At 41.2% G+C, this 21,388-nt stretch overlaps 1 protein-coding gene across 1 annotated transcript in view; it reads left to right on the top strand.

Annotated features, from left to right (window-relative positions):
- The window catches only part of LOC103184542 (F-actin-uncapping protein LRRC16A), a 205,566-nt gene that overhangs the window by 147,326 nt on the left and 36,852 nt on the right, over window positions 1-21,388 (top strand). The window contains 4 exon segments of the mRNA XM_042332579.1: window positions 1,002-1,133; window positions 11,594-11,769; window positions 14,266-14,353; window positions 17,602-17,751. Coding sequence (XP_042188513.1) covers window positions 1,002-1,133; window positions 11,594-11,769; window positions 14,266-14,353; window positions 17,602-17,751 — 546 coding nt within the window.

Raw genomic sequence — 21,388 nt, 5'->3', positions numbered from 1 at the left:
AATCAATTTGCGCAAAATCTCATTAGGATTGATTGATCACAGGTGTTCAATTGGATCCTGCATTCTCTATGGCCTTTAAGGGTTAAAAGCAACTTCTAAAGGCCTGGAGGATGAAGGTGATATGTACAAATGCATCTGATAAATACATGGATACCTTCTGTATTTGTTCACGAAACCTGGCAGGTAATTGAAACCAGCAATGGCCCCAAAACTTCCAGGAAATGAATAGCCAGTTTTTTTTAAATTTCATCTTTAAGCGCTCTGAGATGTTATTCTACGTGAAGGGTGTTGTATATTTGCAAGTCACTGTTATATCTGAGGAAATATTAGCCAGTTTAGACTATCGAGCATAACATCCCTTCATGCGGCTTGAACCCATAACCCTCTAACTCAGGCGAGAGTACTACCAACTGAGCCAGCCTGATGCCTAATTTAGATTTCCTAAATCTAAAAGCCCTCCAGAAGCATCTGTAAGTTAGCCTTAACAGAGCAGTAAATAACCATTTCAAATTCAGTGAAGTAGAAACTATTCCAAACAGATAGGAATATACTGTATATAAATCAAGTCCAAAAATGATCTTACTAAGGTATTCAATTTCACTTTTTAAAATATATTTGGGGGATTTCTTACCTATGATATTGTTAAAGCCAATCAGTGTAAAAACACCTGATGTGCAGCCACCCAATTGGCCAGAAAAACACTTGCAGAGTAGTAATAATTTTTGGATATTCAAAATAATCATTCACTTTAAGATCTTTACAATGGTCCATGTTACAATGCATCAGGGGGAGCTGGATGATGTAAAATATTTTTGATGTCACTGCGAAAGATCAAATTATGATTGGAAACAATATTGGTATTGTTAAATATGTTAACTATTGTGTACATTTAAACTGTGTAAATCTATCTCTGACTGTTTCTTGTTTGCCATGAAAAGGAACTGGTGAATCAATCATTTTGAATGACTCCTAATATGAATGAAATGGTGTGTTGTCTGCAGTTGCTGCCAAATCTTTATCACCTGGGAGGAGCTTCTTGGGCTGGAATCAGTATCTCATCATCCAACCCCATTCAGGAAAAACTGGAATCCATGGCTGGAGAGGTCACTCGAGTCGTGGATGAGCAGCTCAAGGTAATAGATAAATTGATTGTGTGACTTGAAAACCTGAACAAAGAATTACTAGGCTCACATAGTTTAAGGATACTATTCTTACTATTAAGATACAGTGTCCTACTATTGTATTCAGTTTACGCTGTGGATTGAATTGATTTAAATACAATCCACAAAATGTCAATTAGCCCTGCGTGAGCGCGAAACACACGCTGAGCTATAAGAAAGGACAGGCTGTGATCCAATCAAAAGGTTTACATCAGGCCCGTGCTGCTTGTAATTATTGGACACATGACTGCGTTGGATTTTCAGCAAAACTGTTGAATGCTCTCTGGGTGGTCTATATGAGATGGCTGTACAGAAAGGTGTCGTGTTCAGGGTGCAAGATGCATGCTGTATTTTATAAGCATGCAATACACTGCAGTCTAGTTGATAATATACCAACGTCTAAATCAATTAATCTTCAGTATTTATAGTAAAATACAGCACTGTCAATGTTTACAGGGCATTGAGTTGCTGTATGAGTAAACTATTATAGTTAACACTACAATATAGTACTTTAAAGTGTAACCAGTGTCAAAATATTTGTGTTGGAAAAATTGGGCTTCCTTAAGGTTAATTCCGATTATGTTATGGGAATCCAGTGATGTTATGGGAATCATTGTAAAAATTTGGAATCGTTTGCTTTGGTTTCAATCTGCTAGATTGTGGTTTCTGATTGGGGATTCTGGCCATGCAATATGCAAACTGCTTCTTTTGTTACATCTCAACCCCTAGGCATACCATGGAGGGATTTCCTTCAACCTATTTGCAAAGTCCTGGAAAAAAACTGAGAGATTGATTTGTGGTTAAAAAGGGAGAGTGGTTGCAATGGGGGAGGGGTGGGGGGAGGGGGGAGCATGTAATCAGCCTACACTGACCTTTTGGCTCCTGTTAACCCTGCAAGACAAAACCTTAACGGGTTGGGTGCTTCTAGCTGTACATGCAGCGTGAGAGCTTGCCAGATAGTGCTCTTAATGGCAAGCTATGTGTTCTTAACTGATTAAACCCCAATGCACACTGCGATGTCCCCAAGCTTTGACTCTTACCAACCTAATACTCTCCAGAATTAGATAAACAGGATGCATCCTTCAGCATGGCTCACATTATCTAGAATTGTCGAAGTATCCTTTAAAATATTCAATTCAGTTTCTTGCGTTCAAATGCTAAATATAATGTATTATTTTAAAGATAAATAAATAACCATTGCATTTGATATAACTCCTCTAACATCAGGAAGGCACCTCGAAGCGCTTCACAGTATATACTGTAAAGGTTTGTGTCTGTGTTTTGTGGGTGAATGTGGCAGCTAATCTGCACGCAGAAATATCCCACATACAGCCATGAAATGAATGATAATTGTATTTGATTTGGATTGTTGGCCAGGACTTCAGGAGAAACTTTCTTCTCCTTTTCAAATTGTGCCAGGATGTGGGGGGGCGGGATGGTGGTTTAACATCTACATGAATAGACAGACAAGACCTGGTCTAACGTCTCATCCGAAGGACAAAGGAAAGCATGTGATTCCATTCCAGACTAAGTGAAAATTCCTTGCATAAATAGAATGAATAAATGTAATAGTATATTAAGTGGTTTGGATACTCTTAAACATTGTAATGGGTTTCCATAGGTGTTAGACACCAAACTGACCAAAAAATAATTTTTTTTGTTATGCGAATATTACAGTAGGGTCTTATGAATAGCTGTATTGTAATTCTTAAATTTTATATAACACTCGATCGTGTTGAATCATCTCAAAGTGCTTTACAGAATTGTTCTGTAAAGTTTTGACTATTTGTAGGATGATGCAGGAGCCAATTTATGGACATTAATATCCATGGAAACAGCCATGAAGTGAATGACCAACTTTTATCTGGGGAATATTGCCCAGGACACCAAGAGAAACTCCCTTCTCTTTTTGAATCATGCCCTGAGATGTTCAACGACCATCTGAACAAACAGACGGGACCTCGCTGTAACAGCTCATGCGAAGGGTGGCACTTCCTACAACACAATATAAGAAGCACTCAGAAGCAAAAGTGTTACCAACTGAATCAGGGTAACACCTTAAGCGTTGACTCCTGTTGTGTCACCAATCTATAAAGTGGAAAATATTGACAGTAAAGCGCAGATTTGCAGATGAAAACTAATTAAGGGAATTCGCCAGATTAACAAATTGCTGAGAGCAATTCACTGTGTTCGCCTACAAGTATGCATTCACTACACTTCACAGCAATTCCCTGTGAAGCGCTTTGAGACCTTTCAGCATTACAGGAGCTGTGCCAAATGTAAGGTTTATTATTAATTTATTATTACAAAATACGTCTTTGTCCTGAATCTCACAAGACATGCCTCAGAGGCATATCTCCTATTGCTATCAGAGACAGGAGATCAACTTGATGGTGAAAACGCCCTGAATCTGAGTGAGCTGAACCGATGTCATCTCTTAGTTACCGTGCTGGCGACAAGATATTCTTGCACACGGCAGCCTCTATCAGAGCTAATGCTTGTCACCTCTTGGCCTCCTTCACTGTTATTTGCGGGGAAAAGCAAGGTAAAAAAATTGTTTTACAGACCGTAGGTGATAACCCATGCTCTCTGACATGGAAATAAAGCTCTGGATGTGAATTGTAGAGAGCACAGTAAGTTGCCGCTTGTTAACTTTGAGGACTTTTCAGCCATTTCCTTCACATAAGAAAAATGTGTCATGTAACGTTCAATATGGAAACAGAATATTTGTTCCTGAATCCCTTGTAATCTAAATGCTAAATACGTTCTACAGAACTAAAGAATCACTATAGATGCTCTGCTTTTAAACTGTAAAAGCCTTTGATCTTCAGGCCTTGTCTTTAAAATTAGCTTGTCAGATGCTATCTCCAATTCATCTGATTAGGTGATAATGATGGTTAAATGTTAAGTACATACTGCATTGAACAGAAGCATGATCAAATATAATAATCTGCGAACATTGGACTCTAGACCGCAAGACACTCCACTGGGCTACTTTGCTTGACAAGGAGGGGTTGCACACAGCATTGTTAATTAAAATGTAATGCTTATGATTCTTTTGATCTCGGAAAAAGCCAGCCATTCTTCCAGCAGGCCAGATTTTAACCTCTGATTGACTGTCTGCAAAAATGCTAGTTGGTATCATTTTATATTAAAAATATTTTAAAGCAGACCCAATATGTGATGCCTGTTGAATTGCTCACCATATTGATTTGTGTCTTTTTTAATATAAATTTCAGATAGACTTGAAAGGAACTAAATACAATGACACCATCCCTGGGTTCTATAGTTGGGATTTCTATGAAAAAAAAGTTCTGTACTCAGGATTTTAATTCCTGGTAACATTTTTACCCATTGTCGCATGTGCTTCCAGCACCTTAATTGTGACTTCAGATAATAATAACAATCCTTGCATTTGATATAGCGCCTTATCACGTCTCAAAGCATTTCACAGAATATGCTGTAAAGTGATGACTGCATTTTGTGGGTGAAACAAATGTTAACGTTCTAGAGTTGGTGTATTTTTGTATGAGATATAGAATGAAATTAGGGTGAATATTAACAATGTAGATCTGCCCATATAAATCCCATGGTCCTGGGGTCATTGAGCCCATTTAATTTTGTACATTTTGACTTATTTTAATTTTTTTTTGATATTACGCCTATTAGTGTTGAATGAAATATCTCAAAGCCACTTTATAAGGAATTGCTTTCAAGTATACTGACTCTATTTATAGGTAAAAACGGCAGCCAGTTTGTTGTAGCATGGGGACAAACTACTTTCTCTTTTCAAATAATATCGTGGAATCTTTAATTTCCTTCTGAGCAGGCAGACAGGGTTTTATCTGAATGATGACACCTCCGACAATAATAATCCTTGCATTTGATATAGCACCTTATCACATCTTTGAGACGTCTCAAAGCACTTCACAGAATATACTGTAAAGTGAATTGACTGTATATTTTGTGGGCAGAAACACAATGTAATTATTTCCAATAATGAACTGGATTGTCAGCTTGGCCTGTGAGCTCAATGTCCCAAAATGGGGCTTGAACTCATAATCTTCTGAGCCAGAAGCGAGGCTGCTACCAAGTGAGTGAAGCTAACACTGGGATTATTTACCCTGCAGGACTGTTGAGTATTTTTGAGATTTTACCCATTACCAAATGTGCCTCTAGCACCTTAAATGCAACTTCAGATGTTAACATTCTGAGAATCAGTGTATTTTCTGTGTGAGCTATGGAATGAAATTTGAGTGAATTTCAACAGTGTAGATCTGCTTTCAAAAAAGATGTTGTGACCTTGATTATCCTTGTTCTAACTATCTGCAAGTATTACTGATAACAGAAGGAGCAGCAGGATAGATTAACATGGGAAGGTCTGAATGGATGGTAGTATCTGTGCTGAGTGAAGAGAGGCAAATGTTTGTAATGTTCGAGAGTAAGGATTACTAAATATTCTGAAAATGAGGGTGGGACTTAAAGGTGTCCCTATGAAGAACTTACTGAAGAGATAGTGTGAGGTGATACACACGCTATGATGACTGCAGACTTGATGGAGATGAATGTGCTTTATCTTATTTCTAAAAATTTGCTGCAGGAACTTGGGTTCCTTCACGAACCAAGAAATCTGGAAAAAGTTAAAATTGTTCTGATCATATGGTTCTGCTTTAAACGAGTTGCTAAGCAAAAGCTATGCTGTTTTACTTGAACTATTAATTAGCATTTAAACCTTGCCAGAAATTGCTAATGAGGTTTATGACCTGGTGTCCAGCATTCCAATTTCTCCCATCGTCTCCATTTTGTCCACTTGTTTATCTGTCTGGGTTTGATTCCTGATTTTGTTGGCAGAGAAACCTGCAATTTCATGAAAGTGTAAAGCCGTTTGCAAAAAATGCAACTCTATTTCATTTGTACAATAGTGAATTGTCGTTCCTTCTGGCATGATTGAACCTCCTCCTAGCTTCATTCTCGAGACAAGAGAGCGAAGCACAGCCGTGGGATAAGTGGAACATTTTGTCAATTTAAAAAGTAATGAAGGTATTGAGAAATGTAAATGAATTGTAATGACCAATACTGGTAGTGAGGGAAGGTTGGTTCTGTATTTGTCTATACACAAGAAAGGCTACCTAGTCTAACTTTGTTAATAATTGGACAGGTTCCATGCAGTCTATTTAAGGCAGAACACAGCTTTGATTTGTTTTAAAAAGAAAGATTATCTGTAATGAACATTCTATGATTCCAATGATTCTTTCCGAACAAGCAAGAGCCAGTGTATAAAACTGTAGAGACAGTCTCATTCTTCAGCAGAAGAAAGCAACCAGGAGCAGTGGCTGCTGTGCTTTGAACAGTTTAGTAAATTAGATGACTCTAATGATTCCAACTCCTGCTCTTTTCAGTGTATCATCAATGTGCCAGCCATACCTGTTTCTCTATATTTGTGTCATTCTGTCGAACTTTGCTATTCTGTCAAATTTGTTGCAAAAGCATCATAGGTACAGGCAAGGGCTGTTTAGCCATTGAGCCTGTTCCTTATCAATAGTTACGTGTACAATGGAGTTAATTTGAGGGAAAACAATTATTTTGGTATTTTATTTTGACCATAATGAAATAGTTGGGCATAGAACTTCCAACTTCTATAATGAAGCTGACTTGGAGCAGCAGAGCAACACACAACTTGTATTTAGATAGCATCCTTCATGCAGGATAGTGTCTCGGAGCACTTAACAGTGAAGGAGCTTGACTCCGAACCAGGGAGAGATGGGAGGTGACCATAGGTCAAAGAGGAAGATCTTCAGATGATCTGGAGGCAATATGAAGGCAGTGAGTTTCAAAGTTTCAGGCTGTAGGAGCTGAAAGCAGAGCCTCTGATGATGGAGTGGAAGAGACCAGGGACATGTAGGCCAGAGGGAGCTGAGCAAACATGGTGGGTAGTGGAGTGGGTTGCAGAGGTACGGAAATGCTGGGCGTGAAGTGACTTGTAAGTAGGTGTGAGGATCTTGAAATTGATCTGTTCTGCAATAGGAAGATCGGGGTGATGAGGGTACAGAGCCTGCTATGGGTGAGACTACGAATGGTAGAATTTTGGATGAGTTGTATTTTATGGGTGATGGAGCTGAGGAGACCGGTGAGGAGGGCATTGGAAAACTCGAGGTAGGAGGTGATGAGTATGTGAATAAGGGTTTGAGTTGCATTCAAGGTATGGTTGGAAGCAGGCAATGTGGAGGAAAGCGGCCCCCGGTCAGGAACCAGATATGAGGTAGGAAGGATATCTGTGGATCGAACCTGACACTCGCACCTGACACTCAAACCGAGGTTGCACAAAACTTCACTGAGTCTAAAGGATCAGCCATGGAGGTTAAGGAAGTTGGAGCCACAGGTGAGAGAAGACATTGATAGGAGCCAAGGAGGATTGCACCATTTCTTGGGACCTTACTCCAAGGATTGCCCATTGCAGCACAGTCCTGCTGCAGTGGACAATTATGCTAATTGTTCTTCAAAGCTCATTATTTTATTTGTGTAGCTGTTAAGAATAATGGAGCCATTAATTGACCCATTGTAACTGCAAGGCACAGAATGCAGAGAGGATATTAGAGCATACATGGGCACTGAATAGTTAATAAAACAGTCTTTAGTGTTGTCATTAGTTGCCAAGAGCTGGAGAAATTCCTAATCCTTTGTCAGTCGCTGATTATTTTAGGCACCATGCTGTCTGAAAACGTGTGCTGATTGAAAATTTCTCCTGTGAGAAGCAGAAATATTGCCCTGAAGCTTGCTGCCTTAGAGGCAGGCGTCACAGATACTCAAAAGCCTTTAGGTTCATCGAACTGCATCCCCGCAATTGTTTTTAAATGTGTATTTTTTCAGATGTCGTGAGTGCTATCAGATTGCACATGCTGCGTTCGTCAAGCACGTAGAACGGGAGGCTATTGTTTATTTGAAATATTTCAGGGGAACAGATGAATCGGATTGCTTTCAGAGGTATTAACAGCAGGCTTGATGTTTATTGAGGAGGCTCTTACGCTGTTTATCTTTCATGTTAGGAGACAAATCAACACAATTTTGTCATTGTTCAACACTGAACATACGGTCAGGAGAGTCAAACAGAGTGCGACACTGGAGATTCTGTGCTGATGTACCCGGATATAAACATGAGTTGAATTTGCCGCCCAGAACTCTATTCAACACACTCCGTCTTGTTACTTTGTGTTTTATCCACAATTGTAGTGAAGCAGAGCGAGAAATACTTTTATGATTTACCTTCTCTGCTCTATTATCCCTGTACTGTCCAGAGCAGGGTAACTTCCCTGCCTGCAGTTGTAAACACAGACTAAATTTCATTTACATCATTGTAAGGATGAAAGTGAATTGTTGAGTGAAGAATGCTGCTGAACAGCTTGCAATATCCTAACTGTCCTAACTTAACTGTCCATCGGCAGATTTGGCTGGACCATGTCAAATCCTACCGCTCCGCCCTCACCTCCGCTAAATTTTCGTTCTACTCCAAGACAATCTTGGAGGCTAAGGACAACCCCAGGCTCCTCTTCTCCATCACGAACCAGCTCCTCCGCCCACCCTCTCAGGCCTCACCCATCCTCACCTCAAATGCCAACTGCGAGGCGACGCTGGACTTCCTTGAATCCAAAGTCGAGGGAATCCGCTCAGCTGCCTCTGCCACTGCAACTGCCACCCCCTCCCCATCTCCGCCTCCTTCCCCAGCCCCTATCCACCTCTCCCTCCACACTTTTGAACCTGTCTCCCCCTCTCATCACCGCCATAACCCGTATGAAACCCACCACCTGCTCCCTCGACCACTTCCCTACCCCCGCTCCTTACCTCCCAGCTTCACCTCCTTGCCCCTCTACACACTGACATCGTAAACCTCTCCCTGTCCTCCGGTACTGTTCCCATCCCATTAAAAAACGCTGTCATCCCTCCTATCCTTAAAAAGCTCTCCCTGGACCCTTCTCTACTCCCTAACTACTGCCCCATCTCCAACCTCCCCTTCCTCTCCAAGGTCCTGGAACAAGTTGTTGATTCTCAGTTTCATTCCTTCCTCTCCCGCCACTCCCTTCTCGAACACCTCCAATCGGGTTTCCATGCCGCCCACAGCACAGAAACAGCCCTGGTCAAAGTGACAAATGACATTCTGTCCATCTGCGACCAGGGCTCCCTCTGCCTCCTCGTCCTCCTTGACCTCTCTGCTGCTTTCGACACCTTTGACCATTCTATCCTCGTCCATCGCCTCTCCTCTCACCTCAACCTCCACGGTGCTATCCTTGATTGTTTCAGATCATACCTCTCACACCACCTGCACTTCATCTCCTCATACAGCTCTCCTCTAGCCCCTAGATGGTCTTGTGCGGCGATCCTCAGGGTCTGTCATTGTTCCCCTCCTCTTCAATATCTATATGCTCCCTCTTGGTGACATCATCCGCAGACATGGGGTCAATTTCCACATGTATGCAGATAACAACCAACTCTACCTCTCTGCCTCCACCCTTGACTCCAGGACCACTGCTATCCTGACAGAATGTCTGTCAGACATCAAGTCCTGAATGAGAGCCAACTTTCTTCAGTTGAACGTCAACAAGACCGAGGCTCTCCTGATTGGCTCTCGTCAGCGCCTCCTCACCTCAGGCGCTGACAGCATCACCATCCATGGTTGCACACTCCACCTTACTAAGCCAGTCCAGAACCTTGGGGTCTTGTTTGGCCCTCAACTATCCTTTCTACCCCACATCTGCGCCATGACCCACTTTGCCTTCCTCCACCTCAGCAACGTCAACCGGCTCCAACACTGTCTCATACCGCAGCTTGCCGAAACCCTCATACACACCTTCATTACATCGAGGCTCGACTATGCAAGCTCATTGCTTGTCGGCTCCCCAACTCCTCCCTCCACAGGCTGCAGATCATCCAGAGCTCTGCAGCCCGTGTCCTCTCCCGCACTAGGCTCCGTGACCCTATCACCCCCATCCTTGCCCAACTCCCCTGGCTTCCGATTACACAGAGGATACAGTTCAAGATCCTGGTCCTTACCTTCAAAGCCCTCCATGGTCTTGCACCCCCCTACCTCTCCAACCTCCTAACCCCCTACCACCCTGTTCGCTCCCTCTGCTCATCGGGCTCTGGCCTGCTTCACATTCCCCCACTTTGCTCGCCCCACTATCGGCGGGCTCTGCCTCCACCCTCTGGAACTCCATCCCGCAGTCCCTCCATCTCACCCCCTCCCTCGCCACCTTCAAGACCCACCTCAAGACCCACCTCTCAACCGTGCTTTCGATCTCCCTGCTCTCCACCCTCCCCCACCCCAACCCTCAGCTCAGGTCCATAACCATGTCTGTCCAGCGCCTTTGGACATCCTCCCGACCTGAAAGGTGCTGTAGAAATGTAATTTTGTTGTTGTTGTTGCAATGAAAAGTGAAAACTGTTGAGAGTTCAGCTTAGCACAGCCAAGGAAGACTCTCCTTAAGCCTCATCCAACCTCTGTTGTCACAGTAGGGCAGCCAGCGGAGACTTTTTACAGTGCAAGGATGGAAATGGACATTCGCCCAGAAACAAACATTGCCTTGCAGCTCAGCCACGTCTGTCATTCCTATGATATCGTATTTAACAATGCCTCCAGTTCAACCATTTTATTTTGAAATCTTATGTGCTTCCAGAATTTGTGTATGTGATGGATATATACTGTAAAGATGTACAATATTGGCCCACCTTCCCCATTCCTCTGCCCCCATTAACTTCTTTAACTGATCATCTGATCCTGCTGGCTTAAGTCTTTCCTTGATTCGTGTGGAGTATAAACACTGATATATCCTGGTTGGACCGAATGTCTGAATGGCCATGTTGTACAGTCTATGCAAAACCAGGATCTTTAGTTATGATTTTGCCCACAAATATACAGTCAATTCACTTTACAGTATATTCTGTGAAGCGCTTTGAGACGTCTAGAAGACGTGAAAAGCGCTATATCAAATGCAAGGATTATTATTATTATTTTCATTAATTGGTTACTTTAATTTTGGTCTATTCTCTTCTCCCCCTTCCCCCTGAACTCCCAACTTTTCCCATCTCATCTTATCCACAGACCTCTGCTCATTCCAGAGCATTCCCCTCACCTTCCAGATTCAATTCAGATGAATCCCAATTGCTGTGTCTTATGCCAACAGTTTAGTTCCCCATCTAGTTATGTCCAAATCATCCTTTTCAGTAAAATGTTCTTCTGCCCAAAAAACCTTCCCAAATTATCTACAGACTCGATTTACTCTTGCTAATGGCATTCTTCTAACCACATTTTAAAGTAAATTATCCTTCTTGTTTGTTCCAGCTCCTGTATAATACAGGAAGATTCTACCATCTTTGTCCATTAGTATCACTAAATCAGGCATGTACACTCATCCTCACTTCAAGCATTTGTGTTTGTTTGTCAGACGATGCTGGAGTCCATGGTGGATGTAGCTGAGGGCCTGTGTCCTCACGTGATGAAGAAAAGCAACATGCGGCAGAATCTAATCGAGGCCAGCAATGAGAAGGTTTCCATTCCTCGCACCTTCGTCAAGAATGTTTTACTTGAGCAATCGGGGATTGACATTCTCAACAAAATTAGGTACAGAACTACATAGCTGATGCCCTGTACATTGGTTAGTGATGTCAGCCGTGGGTTGTAAGTAATTTGTAAGTTGTATTGGCTTCTAATTGCATGATTTAAAGTAATAGATTCTTTAAGATTCAAATTGAATTTACCAGGAGGGAGCCCATTACCCTGATGACATTGGCACCTGCTGAAGCCAAGTTTTTTTTTGTATTTCAGTTTGCGGCTTTCAACTGACAATTCTTTTTAATAAACCTGATTCTGCGAAACATGATTCTGCTAAATCTCTATGAAATACCCATTCAGGATGTTGTCGGTGTTAAGAGTACAGGGGGAGGATGTCGCCTTTCACAAATCTGAGTAATAATAATCTTTGCATTTGACACTTAAGAAACCTTATCACAAACTGAAAGTTGGGACATGTTATTACAATTTCATTACAATAGAAGTACGCTCTGAGTTGCATTGCCTGTTCAGGGAAATGAATTAAGTTATTTATTTAAATAATGTAACTTGAGGCCTGAAATTCACCTAGCCTTAGGACCATTTTGCTTAAACTTTTAAATTGTGTAAGCTTGTCGATATTCTTAATTCCAGTCTTAATTTGGAAGCGGGCTCTTCTTAAAAGTTACGGCTAGCTAAGTAGCTTCCACCATGGGTTCAGTGCGAGTGACTTGTTAATTTTATTGACAGGCACAGACTGCAGGTGTTTTCTTTCACCAATGTTTTTTTTGCCAGTGTCTTAAACTGACTGGAGCAAATCCAATTCTAATCAAAGCAATATTGATGACAAGGACGATGGAATACCCATTAAATGTTAAACTGCTGGGATGTTCGACTGTGACCTTTGGTGACAAAAAAATGTGCCAGTTGTTAGAATGCTAATTTTTAAACATTGTAAATATATTAGCCCTGAGCCTGAAGGAAGCTCATTCATATTCATGTTTTGTTTTTCTGTTGCCCCTGGGGAAGCACCAGGCTGAATTTGCCAATTGGGATTTTAGTGACATGGGAAAGTGCATCCACACTCGCCCTCCCCAACTGTTGTTGTTGCATCACACTGCACCTCCTGTGCAGGTCTACTTAATGTATCACTGGTGTGTTGATTATGTAGTTCATTCATAAAATATTCATGCGAAGTTGCATAGAATATGCGAGATGCAATTTGTTTTGTTCAAAGGAAATCTTGACATGCGTGTTAACTTGTGGTAGTTCTTTTGCTGGTGGTTGGTGGTTCATATAAAGTGCTGTCCCAGATGTTGGAAGAGGTAATGCAGAACCAGCAAGCTATTGTAAAGTAAGCCTTGCATTTGATATAGCGTTTTTCTCATCTTCTAGACGTCTCAAAGCGCTTCACAGAATATACTGTAAAGTGAACTGACTGTATATTTGTGGGCGAAACGCGGCAGCCAATTGCGCACAGCAGTCGTGGATTGAACCTACCAATTTATTATTGTTTTTTCCATGAGGGATTATTATCAGGCGTGTGGAGTAAGGAAACTTGCCCAAGATTTCACCCTGCCGGGAATCGAACCCAGGTCTCACGCCTGTGAGGCGAGTGCTGTAACCACTGAGCTACAGAACTCCACAACGATGCCAGCCATTTGTAGGAAATGGCTGGCATCATTCTTCAGCCACATTGCTTTCATTTCTGGTATTTGGATCTCAGCCTGATGGAAGTAATGGATTCCCTCTCGGGTGGCTCTAAGGATACCAAGTGAAATCAATCTATTTGTATCCCAGGTGCTCATACAAAGGTTGCTTTTAATTTGATATTAAACCAGCAATCTTGCTGAAAACAGGTTGAGAAAGCCATACTAGCATGGAGTCCTGTAGCTCAGTGGTTAGAGCACTCGCTTTGCAAGTGAGAGACCTGAGTTCAATTCCAGGCAGGGCGAAACCTTGGGCAAGTTTCCTTACTCCACACACCTAATAATAATCCCTCCAAAAACCAAAAACAATAATAAATTGGTCATTTTTAATCTACGACTGTTTGTGGGACATTGCTGTGCGCAATTGGCTGCCGCGTTCACCCACAAATATACAGTCAATTCACTTTACAGTGTGTCTGTGAAGCGCTTTGGGACGTCCTCCCGACGTGAAAAGCGCTATATCAAATGCAAGGATTATTATTATTAAATGATGTGGTATACCAAGACTTCCAAAAGGTGTTTTAACAAACAACCACAAATCGCATTTATACAGCAGTTTTCGCGTCAGAGAATGTCCTAAGGCGATGAATGAACTGCAAAGAACTGCATGAGGGATTTCTTCATGAACTCTATTGGCCGCTAAACCATCATGATTATAAATGTTCATTGGTTTCTTCTCTTCTCCCACCCACCAACATTCAGATGTAACGTTATGTGAATGTGATCTATACACTGGAATTTATGGATAATGTAACTGTGACTTGCATTCATTGGACCCAGAAACTATTTTTCAGGATGTGTGCTGAAAAATGGACAGTAAGTTGTAATGATTCATTATTTTTCTCCATTTCTGATACAGTGAGGTGAAGCTGACTGTGGCGTCATATCTGTCTGACCATATTGTGGATGAGATACTAGAAGCACTTTCAACCTCACAGCACACACTGGTAAGTGGACACAAAATTGTTCTTTTGTTGTTTGGGAAAAAAAGCCACTGCACTCAACAGCAAATATGAAGCATTTGGTGATGTTTCGACATAAGGCACTTTTAAAAATGAAAGTTTCCCCCACAAAGTACACAGTCACACCACTTGATATGTACCTTGTGAAGCGCTTTGAGACGTCTCGACCATGTGATAGGCACTATATCTAATGCAGGTATTAACATAATAAGTTCTTTAAAACCGTGTTTTTAAACATTTAGCATTTGCTCAGCGCATTTGCTTTTGATATACTTTGAAACAATGGGGTAAACTTTGAAATGTGGCTGGTTAAAAGTAATACAGTGAGAATGTTCACAGCAGTAACATTATATTAACACGGCAGATCATTATCTTCTACATTCGAGCATCTGCATATGTTTATTTGGTGCAATTTCACAATTTCTTGGCACCCCCTTCCACCTCCACCACATGTAACAAAAAGGTATCGGCATGCATACTTGTGAACGTATACAGCATTGTAATCAGTATTACTGGTACTGCTGTTCGAGGAAGAATGAAAATATGTTCCTGCCATGTGAGAGAAGCAGATGCCAAAAAGCACTTAATAGTCAACCTGATACATAAAAAAATGCTGCTTTGCCCTTGTTGTGTTAACTGGCTTAAAGGTTGCTGACTGTTCATCACCTATTCATGAAAACATCTCTGGAAGCTGCTCCTTTCCTGTAATCTTTGGCGCATTCACAACATAGCTCTGCTGCTTGTAATTCCCTGGGTGGCGCTGAGGCATGACTAATAATTCAGTGCATGATCGAACCACTGTAGTTGTTTGTAATGAGGATAGTGTAACAACACAATATATATTGGACAGCTCATCGTTTTCAAGATATACAGTAATAGCAGCACTTGAATATTCAGTTTCTCTTCTTCATGTTTAAATATAATGCTAATGTCAATGTTTGGGAGTAATTTTACTTTGTTGCGTTAATAAGGAAGCAGCAAACAGTGGAGAAATTCATTTACTGGGATCACTTCACACTTGATGTACTTCACTCCAAATCCAACTCAATGGATTTACAAAGAAAACCAGAAACAAAGCAATCTTGTTTGCAATTTGATGATTGTTTTGCCATTTTTGCTTCTGAACCTGTGAAAATATCTCTGGGATTTTCATATGTAGGTGGGATGCATAGAACTCTGTTTGGTTTGGATACTCTTAAGCATGGTGATGGGTTTCCACATGTGTCAGACTGACTAAAAGAAATACGAGTATGTGAGTGAAAATTACCTGAGAAGAAGGATATGCGTCCACTGCTCTTTGTACACTGAGCAAGTATAACTAAAATTCCAGGAGGAACTCCTGTGTACCATTTCAACTCCTTACCCACTTAACTTGACAGATGACGAGTCACGTAACTAAAGATGCATATGTTCACTGTCAATCTGAAATTGGTAACCATGTCCACCATTCAGAAGTATTGGTTGTCATGGGCTTTGCATTTGTAGGATTTTCCAGTTCATATATTTCAATGAAAAGGAAATTTGTTTGAACTGTATTACAATAAGCATACTAGGAAATGCACTTCATCCATTAAAAAAACTTATTTAAATATGCTGTTTACAGTCTATTGAAAACCTAAGATTGGTTTTCGTGGTAATAATGATCTTTGCATTTGATATAGCGTCTATCACATCAAAACGTCTCTAAACCCTTCACTGATTATTTGTAAGGCACAATTGCTGTGTAGGTGAACATGACATCAAGTTATGCACAATGTCCCACAAACGGCCATGATTTTTGAATGATCACTTTTTTATCTGGGGGATTGTTGGCCAGGTCACCAGGCAAAACCCTTCAGCCTGGTCAAAATTCAAAGTTATTTCAGAGACAATATAGCGACCGTCACCAGCACTTTTATTCCTTTAATTTTAAATTGTGACCTTAATTTTAAAACTATACATGTTGAAGCAGATCTGAATTTCAATGTCCTGTTTCTCTTCCCTTCCATCTCCCCACCCACCACCAGTCATTTTTTCCATCCGCCCGCCACCCCCAACCCAAAAAATTATTCCAGGTCACGGTAGCAAAGATTCAACTCTACTTAAATGTGCCCGTTTGAAAATTAAGATTACTATTCAGAATAAATTCAAAAATTTGGAATAAAGTGATCTCGTTGAGTTTTAAAAATAATTGTTTGTCGTTTGAACTCTGTCTGGTCTGAAGGGAGAAAACATCCTGCAGGTGTTGGGTTTAGGAGGAAGTAGTCAGCCCTAATCCAAATATCCAGTTTGTGCCCTTGTGATATCTATCTCAATATGAACTCTTCTTCCCCCGCCCCCATCACCACCACCACCACCACCACCATGCACGCAATGGACTGGCTGTTGATCAAAGGTCAAATTTCAAAAGTGTTGGAAAAATTGATCCAAGACTCCCAATGGGAAATGGTCCAAACAAACTTGACAGTCTTATTTTCAAGTTGCCACTCAACCCTGCTACTTGTTCCCTACAGAAAAAAAATCAACTCATTTTCATTTGCTGGTGAACCAATTTGAGTGCTTCTGTAGTAGCTTTCAGGGGAGAAAAACTAAATTGGCAGGTTTAGAAAGGTGGTTTAATGCTCCAGATTGCTAAACACAATAGCTGCACTTTTGTTTGTTTCTTGAAAAAGTAGCAATTATAATTGCAATATCCTGAAAGCTGCAATTTTCATTCATTTTCTTGGTGATTGGGGTAAGGATAATGGACTTCCAAAATATTGCCTTTATAAATCATAATTGCTTCATTAAGAACTTTTAGAGAAAACGTTCCCTCAGGGATCAATTGATTCCCAATAGATACAGATCATTAGCATTTGTGTAGCAAATGCTATCTAATTAAATTGCAAGTTTGGCTTTGTGAGTACAAATAATGATTATTTAAGTATTGTGCATAGAACTACCTGAAGGAATAAAATTGTCCCTTGCACCATTACCTTTGAAAATGTTTCTTTGCTCCCTGCTGTGCTCTTTTCTTGCCAGTGCTCCATTATCTCGCTCCTGTGTGTGGCAATAATAATAAGGTGGTCTTTCATGGGGCTTCTTGATAAAGCACATCGAAATGACACAAAAGCGTTACTGTGGCTGTTGGTGACTCGTGTAATTATTGACTGCACAACATATGGACTGACCCAACCAGAACAGAGTCAACTAAAAGAGATGGTTTGGTTTGCCATTGTTCTTTGACGCACCTTTGCTCACATTTCCCTCAATAGGCTGACCATCTGACAAAGCGTGGAAAGCCATTACCACAGCAGGAGTCCATTGAAATCGAGGTATTGGAGGAGAAGCCTACAAAGCGAGCGACAGTTACTGCGGAAGAGCTGACGGAGCTGGAGCGGCTGGAGGAACTGGATACCTGCATGGTAGGTCATAAAGTATAACTTTATTCCACATACAGCTAGCAGCGATTCCGATTCTTTTACAGGCTTACAGTCAGTGCATTTGGAGAAATGTTGTTCTATCAGAAATGCATTTTGTCTTTCAAAGGTTGATTTTGAAATAAGACGGAACAATGGCAAAATTAACATACATTTATATAGCGTCCTTCACGTACAGGAATTTCTTGGAGCGCTTTTGAGGAGGTCATTGCGGAGGGAGGGGAGAGAGGGGGAGGTGACCTTAGGCACGGTTGAAGAGGTAGGTTTTTAGGCAGCTTTTGAAGAAAGGTGGTGAGACAAAAGGGTTGAGGTAGAGAGTGCAGCCATAATGACTGAAAGCTCACTCACTGATCCTGGGGTGGGGGCTTGTGCAGTAAGTCCACGTTTTCTGAGCAGAGAGGGTGAGCAGAAGCTTGAGACTGCAGAAGACCCGAGGGCATAAAGGGATTTGCAGGTGATGGTGAGCATCTTAAGTTTGATTCACTGGGACATAGAGGAGCCGAGCTAGGATAAGATGGTGGGTATGTGCAATTTTGTGTGAGTGAGAATGCAGGTTGCAGAACTTTGGATAAGCTGAAGCCGGGAAAGAGGCCTTTAGATAAGTCCAACCTGGAAGTGAAGAAGACACGAATGAGAGTTCTGGCAGCATTGGAGGCGAGATGAAGAATGAGGTGGGCAATATGGCAAAGATGCAGAAAAGCGGTCTTGGATCACTTTTCTGATGTGAAGGAGAAAGGAGAACTGAAGGTCAGTCAAAACACCAAGGTTGTGCACCACTTCAATGGGTTAGAGAGAGAGGCCAGGATGGTTCAGCAAGTCTGAGACACAGACTTGTACGTGCTTATTACATCTTTGTTTTGGCCTCTGTGAATCTGTCAACAGTATTTTATTGTAGGACATTTGTGGTGAACATGTAAGAGCATCACTTACAGAATGTTTTTAGCAACTATTTTTGATTGGAAAATCCCAAATCCCAGTGCCTTTTGTTGCATTCACACATTGAAGAGACTTCATTCATTTCAGTGACGAGAGCAAGAGTAAATCTCTTGGTCAGCAGATATTCTTCTGTGGACCTAAACAAAATGGAAGTCGAGAACTTGCAGTGGCTGTGTATTTATATTAGCCTTGTCCTGCAGAATTGAAAGGTATTCAGAGTAGATAAGTTTAGAGATGCTGGAGGTGGGCACCTCACCAGATTATCGCAGTTGCTTTTCAGTGGTTTTCCTAACAACGGGAAACCTTGTCATCTCAAGGTGAGCTTGTGTGGTTTATCCTGAATCTCAGCAGGTTAGCGGTGAAGTCAGAACTAGAAACTGAAGCTGAGAAAGTAAGCTTCCTCTTACACTCCAAGGACAAGGTTCTGAAACAATGAGCTTAATGATTTGTAACACTTTTTTCGGCACAATAATCCTGGAGGTAATGATTGCTTTTATAGTACATCTTACATTGGTTTAATCTACTTTCGTTGGACAAGGGTACTTAGCAAGTTGTGTCTGTGGCAACACCACATAAATGAGACTTGTCAGTAATAATCACAGTGAATTTGAAGACTAAATTAGTGCATATTTAGTAATTGTTTCTCTGAATAATGCAGCTAATGTTTTTAATGAGCTGTCTGGGGAAAGGTATTTTAATACTGTTTGCATGTGTGACCTGGCTTGTTATGGCTTTTCAGTTTCATAGTGTTGAGATAAGTGCCCCCAGCCCATATAATTGTGACTAGTTTTATACAATCCTCCAAATAAAATTTGTTAACTTCATGGTAATCTGTGAGATATTGCTGTTATGTAAATAGCTCTCGTGTTTCTTAAAAATACACAGACACAACTTTACATAAAATCCTGTAAATCATTTTGAGACATCTCGACGATGTGATGATAGTATATCAAATGCAAGCATTATTATCATAGAATCTATTTAGGTGGTCAAAACAACTACTTACATTTACATTGCACATTTCACATAAAAGTTCTGGAAATCTTAAATTGTTCAGGAAATGTGGACATCAAGCGAAGGCAGGATCAAAGCAATATGTTTTTTTGAAGGCAAGGCAAGGTGATATACAATGTAGAGAACCATTTGTTTTGGCCAGCCAGGTATCTAACACATGCTTAGATTATCCAAGCCAAACTAAGAGTTACATTCATTTAACCTATACGTGGAAATTCCCATGTATTGAAATTGAACCTGCAGCTGAAGGGATGCATCCTGATGACCTAATTCCAGAGATATTAAGCACAGGCTGGCAAAACTTCGAAAACACAGCGTGTACATTTAGTACTGCCGTAATCTAACTAAGTAAAACAACGTAGCTGGCCATCAATAGCACTGACTGGCAAGCTTTCTCGCTGCTTGTCTAGCTAGGACCACCTTACCCATCAGAGCTTTGGCTTGCAGGGTTAACAGAAGCTTAATGGGAGGATTCCCTGCCCCCAGTGACTGCTCTGCCCTTCAAGGTCCTTTTGACGAGCTAGGCTTGCTGTGCTGTTATCAGCAGTGCCTAGATTACTGGGGTCCAGCCTGGCTCAGTAACTGGACTACCGAGATGACCACTGAGGATTAACCTGATTCCAAGCATGCCCACCTAGCCTTTGGGGACCCGCTGCCCATGTAATTCAAGGTTGGAAATCTGATCGCTCATATTCTCGTGCACAGAACTGCTTAGATTGACATTAATCATGAAGGTTCATGTACACAATTCAGTCAGAGGTGTGTTGCGTGGATTGTGTGTACAATTTGTTTTGGGTTTGATTTCAAGTTAACTGTAAATCTAGAACCTTTCAACGCCTTATGGGAATAGTAATGGGAAGGTTGTAGATGCTAAAAATTCTAAAGGAATTTTCTCAGGTGATTGTGAGTCATCTCAAAATATTTTTCATGGTTCACTAAACTCTCAGGCAATCTCAACTACTCTCTGGGGGGAAAGAATTCTTTGTTCCCCTTCTCCAGGAAGTTAACAGATCTTTTTAGCCTGATTAACTAGGTGTATTGGCAACAGAATATTCTTCTTTGATGGGTGACTGCAATTACATGACTTCTAGGGGTTTAATTTATGGCACTTGTAAACATGGAAGGGCATACTTTAAGTGTGTGTTTCTTAGGTTTATTGCTTGAGAAAATAATGCATTGATTACTATGATTAAGTTAAGCAAATTGTGAGAAATTTTGAACAGTGGTTGCAATGCACGGCAGACTGAGTGGGCCTTAGGGAAAGCTATGGTAGAGAAGGTCAGATATTAATGGGAAAAGCATTATTGACAACACATTCCCAATGATAATTAAGCTTCATGCAAACTCCAATCCACATTCTCTACCCTCACATGGAGCTCGGCACTCCCACCACTCCAATCCTTTCCAAGTTCCACTGGTTTCCAGTAACTCAGTGGATCAACCCTTTTAGATCCTTGTTTTGCCTGGCAAATCCCTTCCAATTTCTCTTTCCGCCCCACCACACCACCTCCCCCACCCCCGAACCCTACTCCCCTGACTATACCCTTTGCTCCGAGACGCTACCATGCATGAAGTTGCAATATAAATGAAAGCTGTTGTTGTTGTATACCCTTTGCTCCTCCAATTTCCTATCCTTTCATTCAACGAGCAAAGGCACAATCAAAGAGGAAGT

Source organism: Callorhinchus milii, unplaced genomic scaffold, assembly GCF_018977255.1.
Source record: "Callorhinchus milii isolate IMCB2004 unplaced genomic scaffold, IMCB_Cmil_1.0 Scaffold2, whole genome shotgun sequence".
In the NCBI taxonomy this organism is placed as follows: domain Eukaryota; kingdom Metazoa; phylum Chordata; class Chondrichthyes; order Chimaeriformes; family Callorhinchidae; genus Callorhinchus; species Callorhinchus milii.
This window is presented reverse-complemented; position numbering and strand designations above follow the sequence as displayed.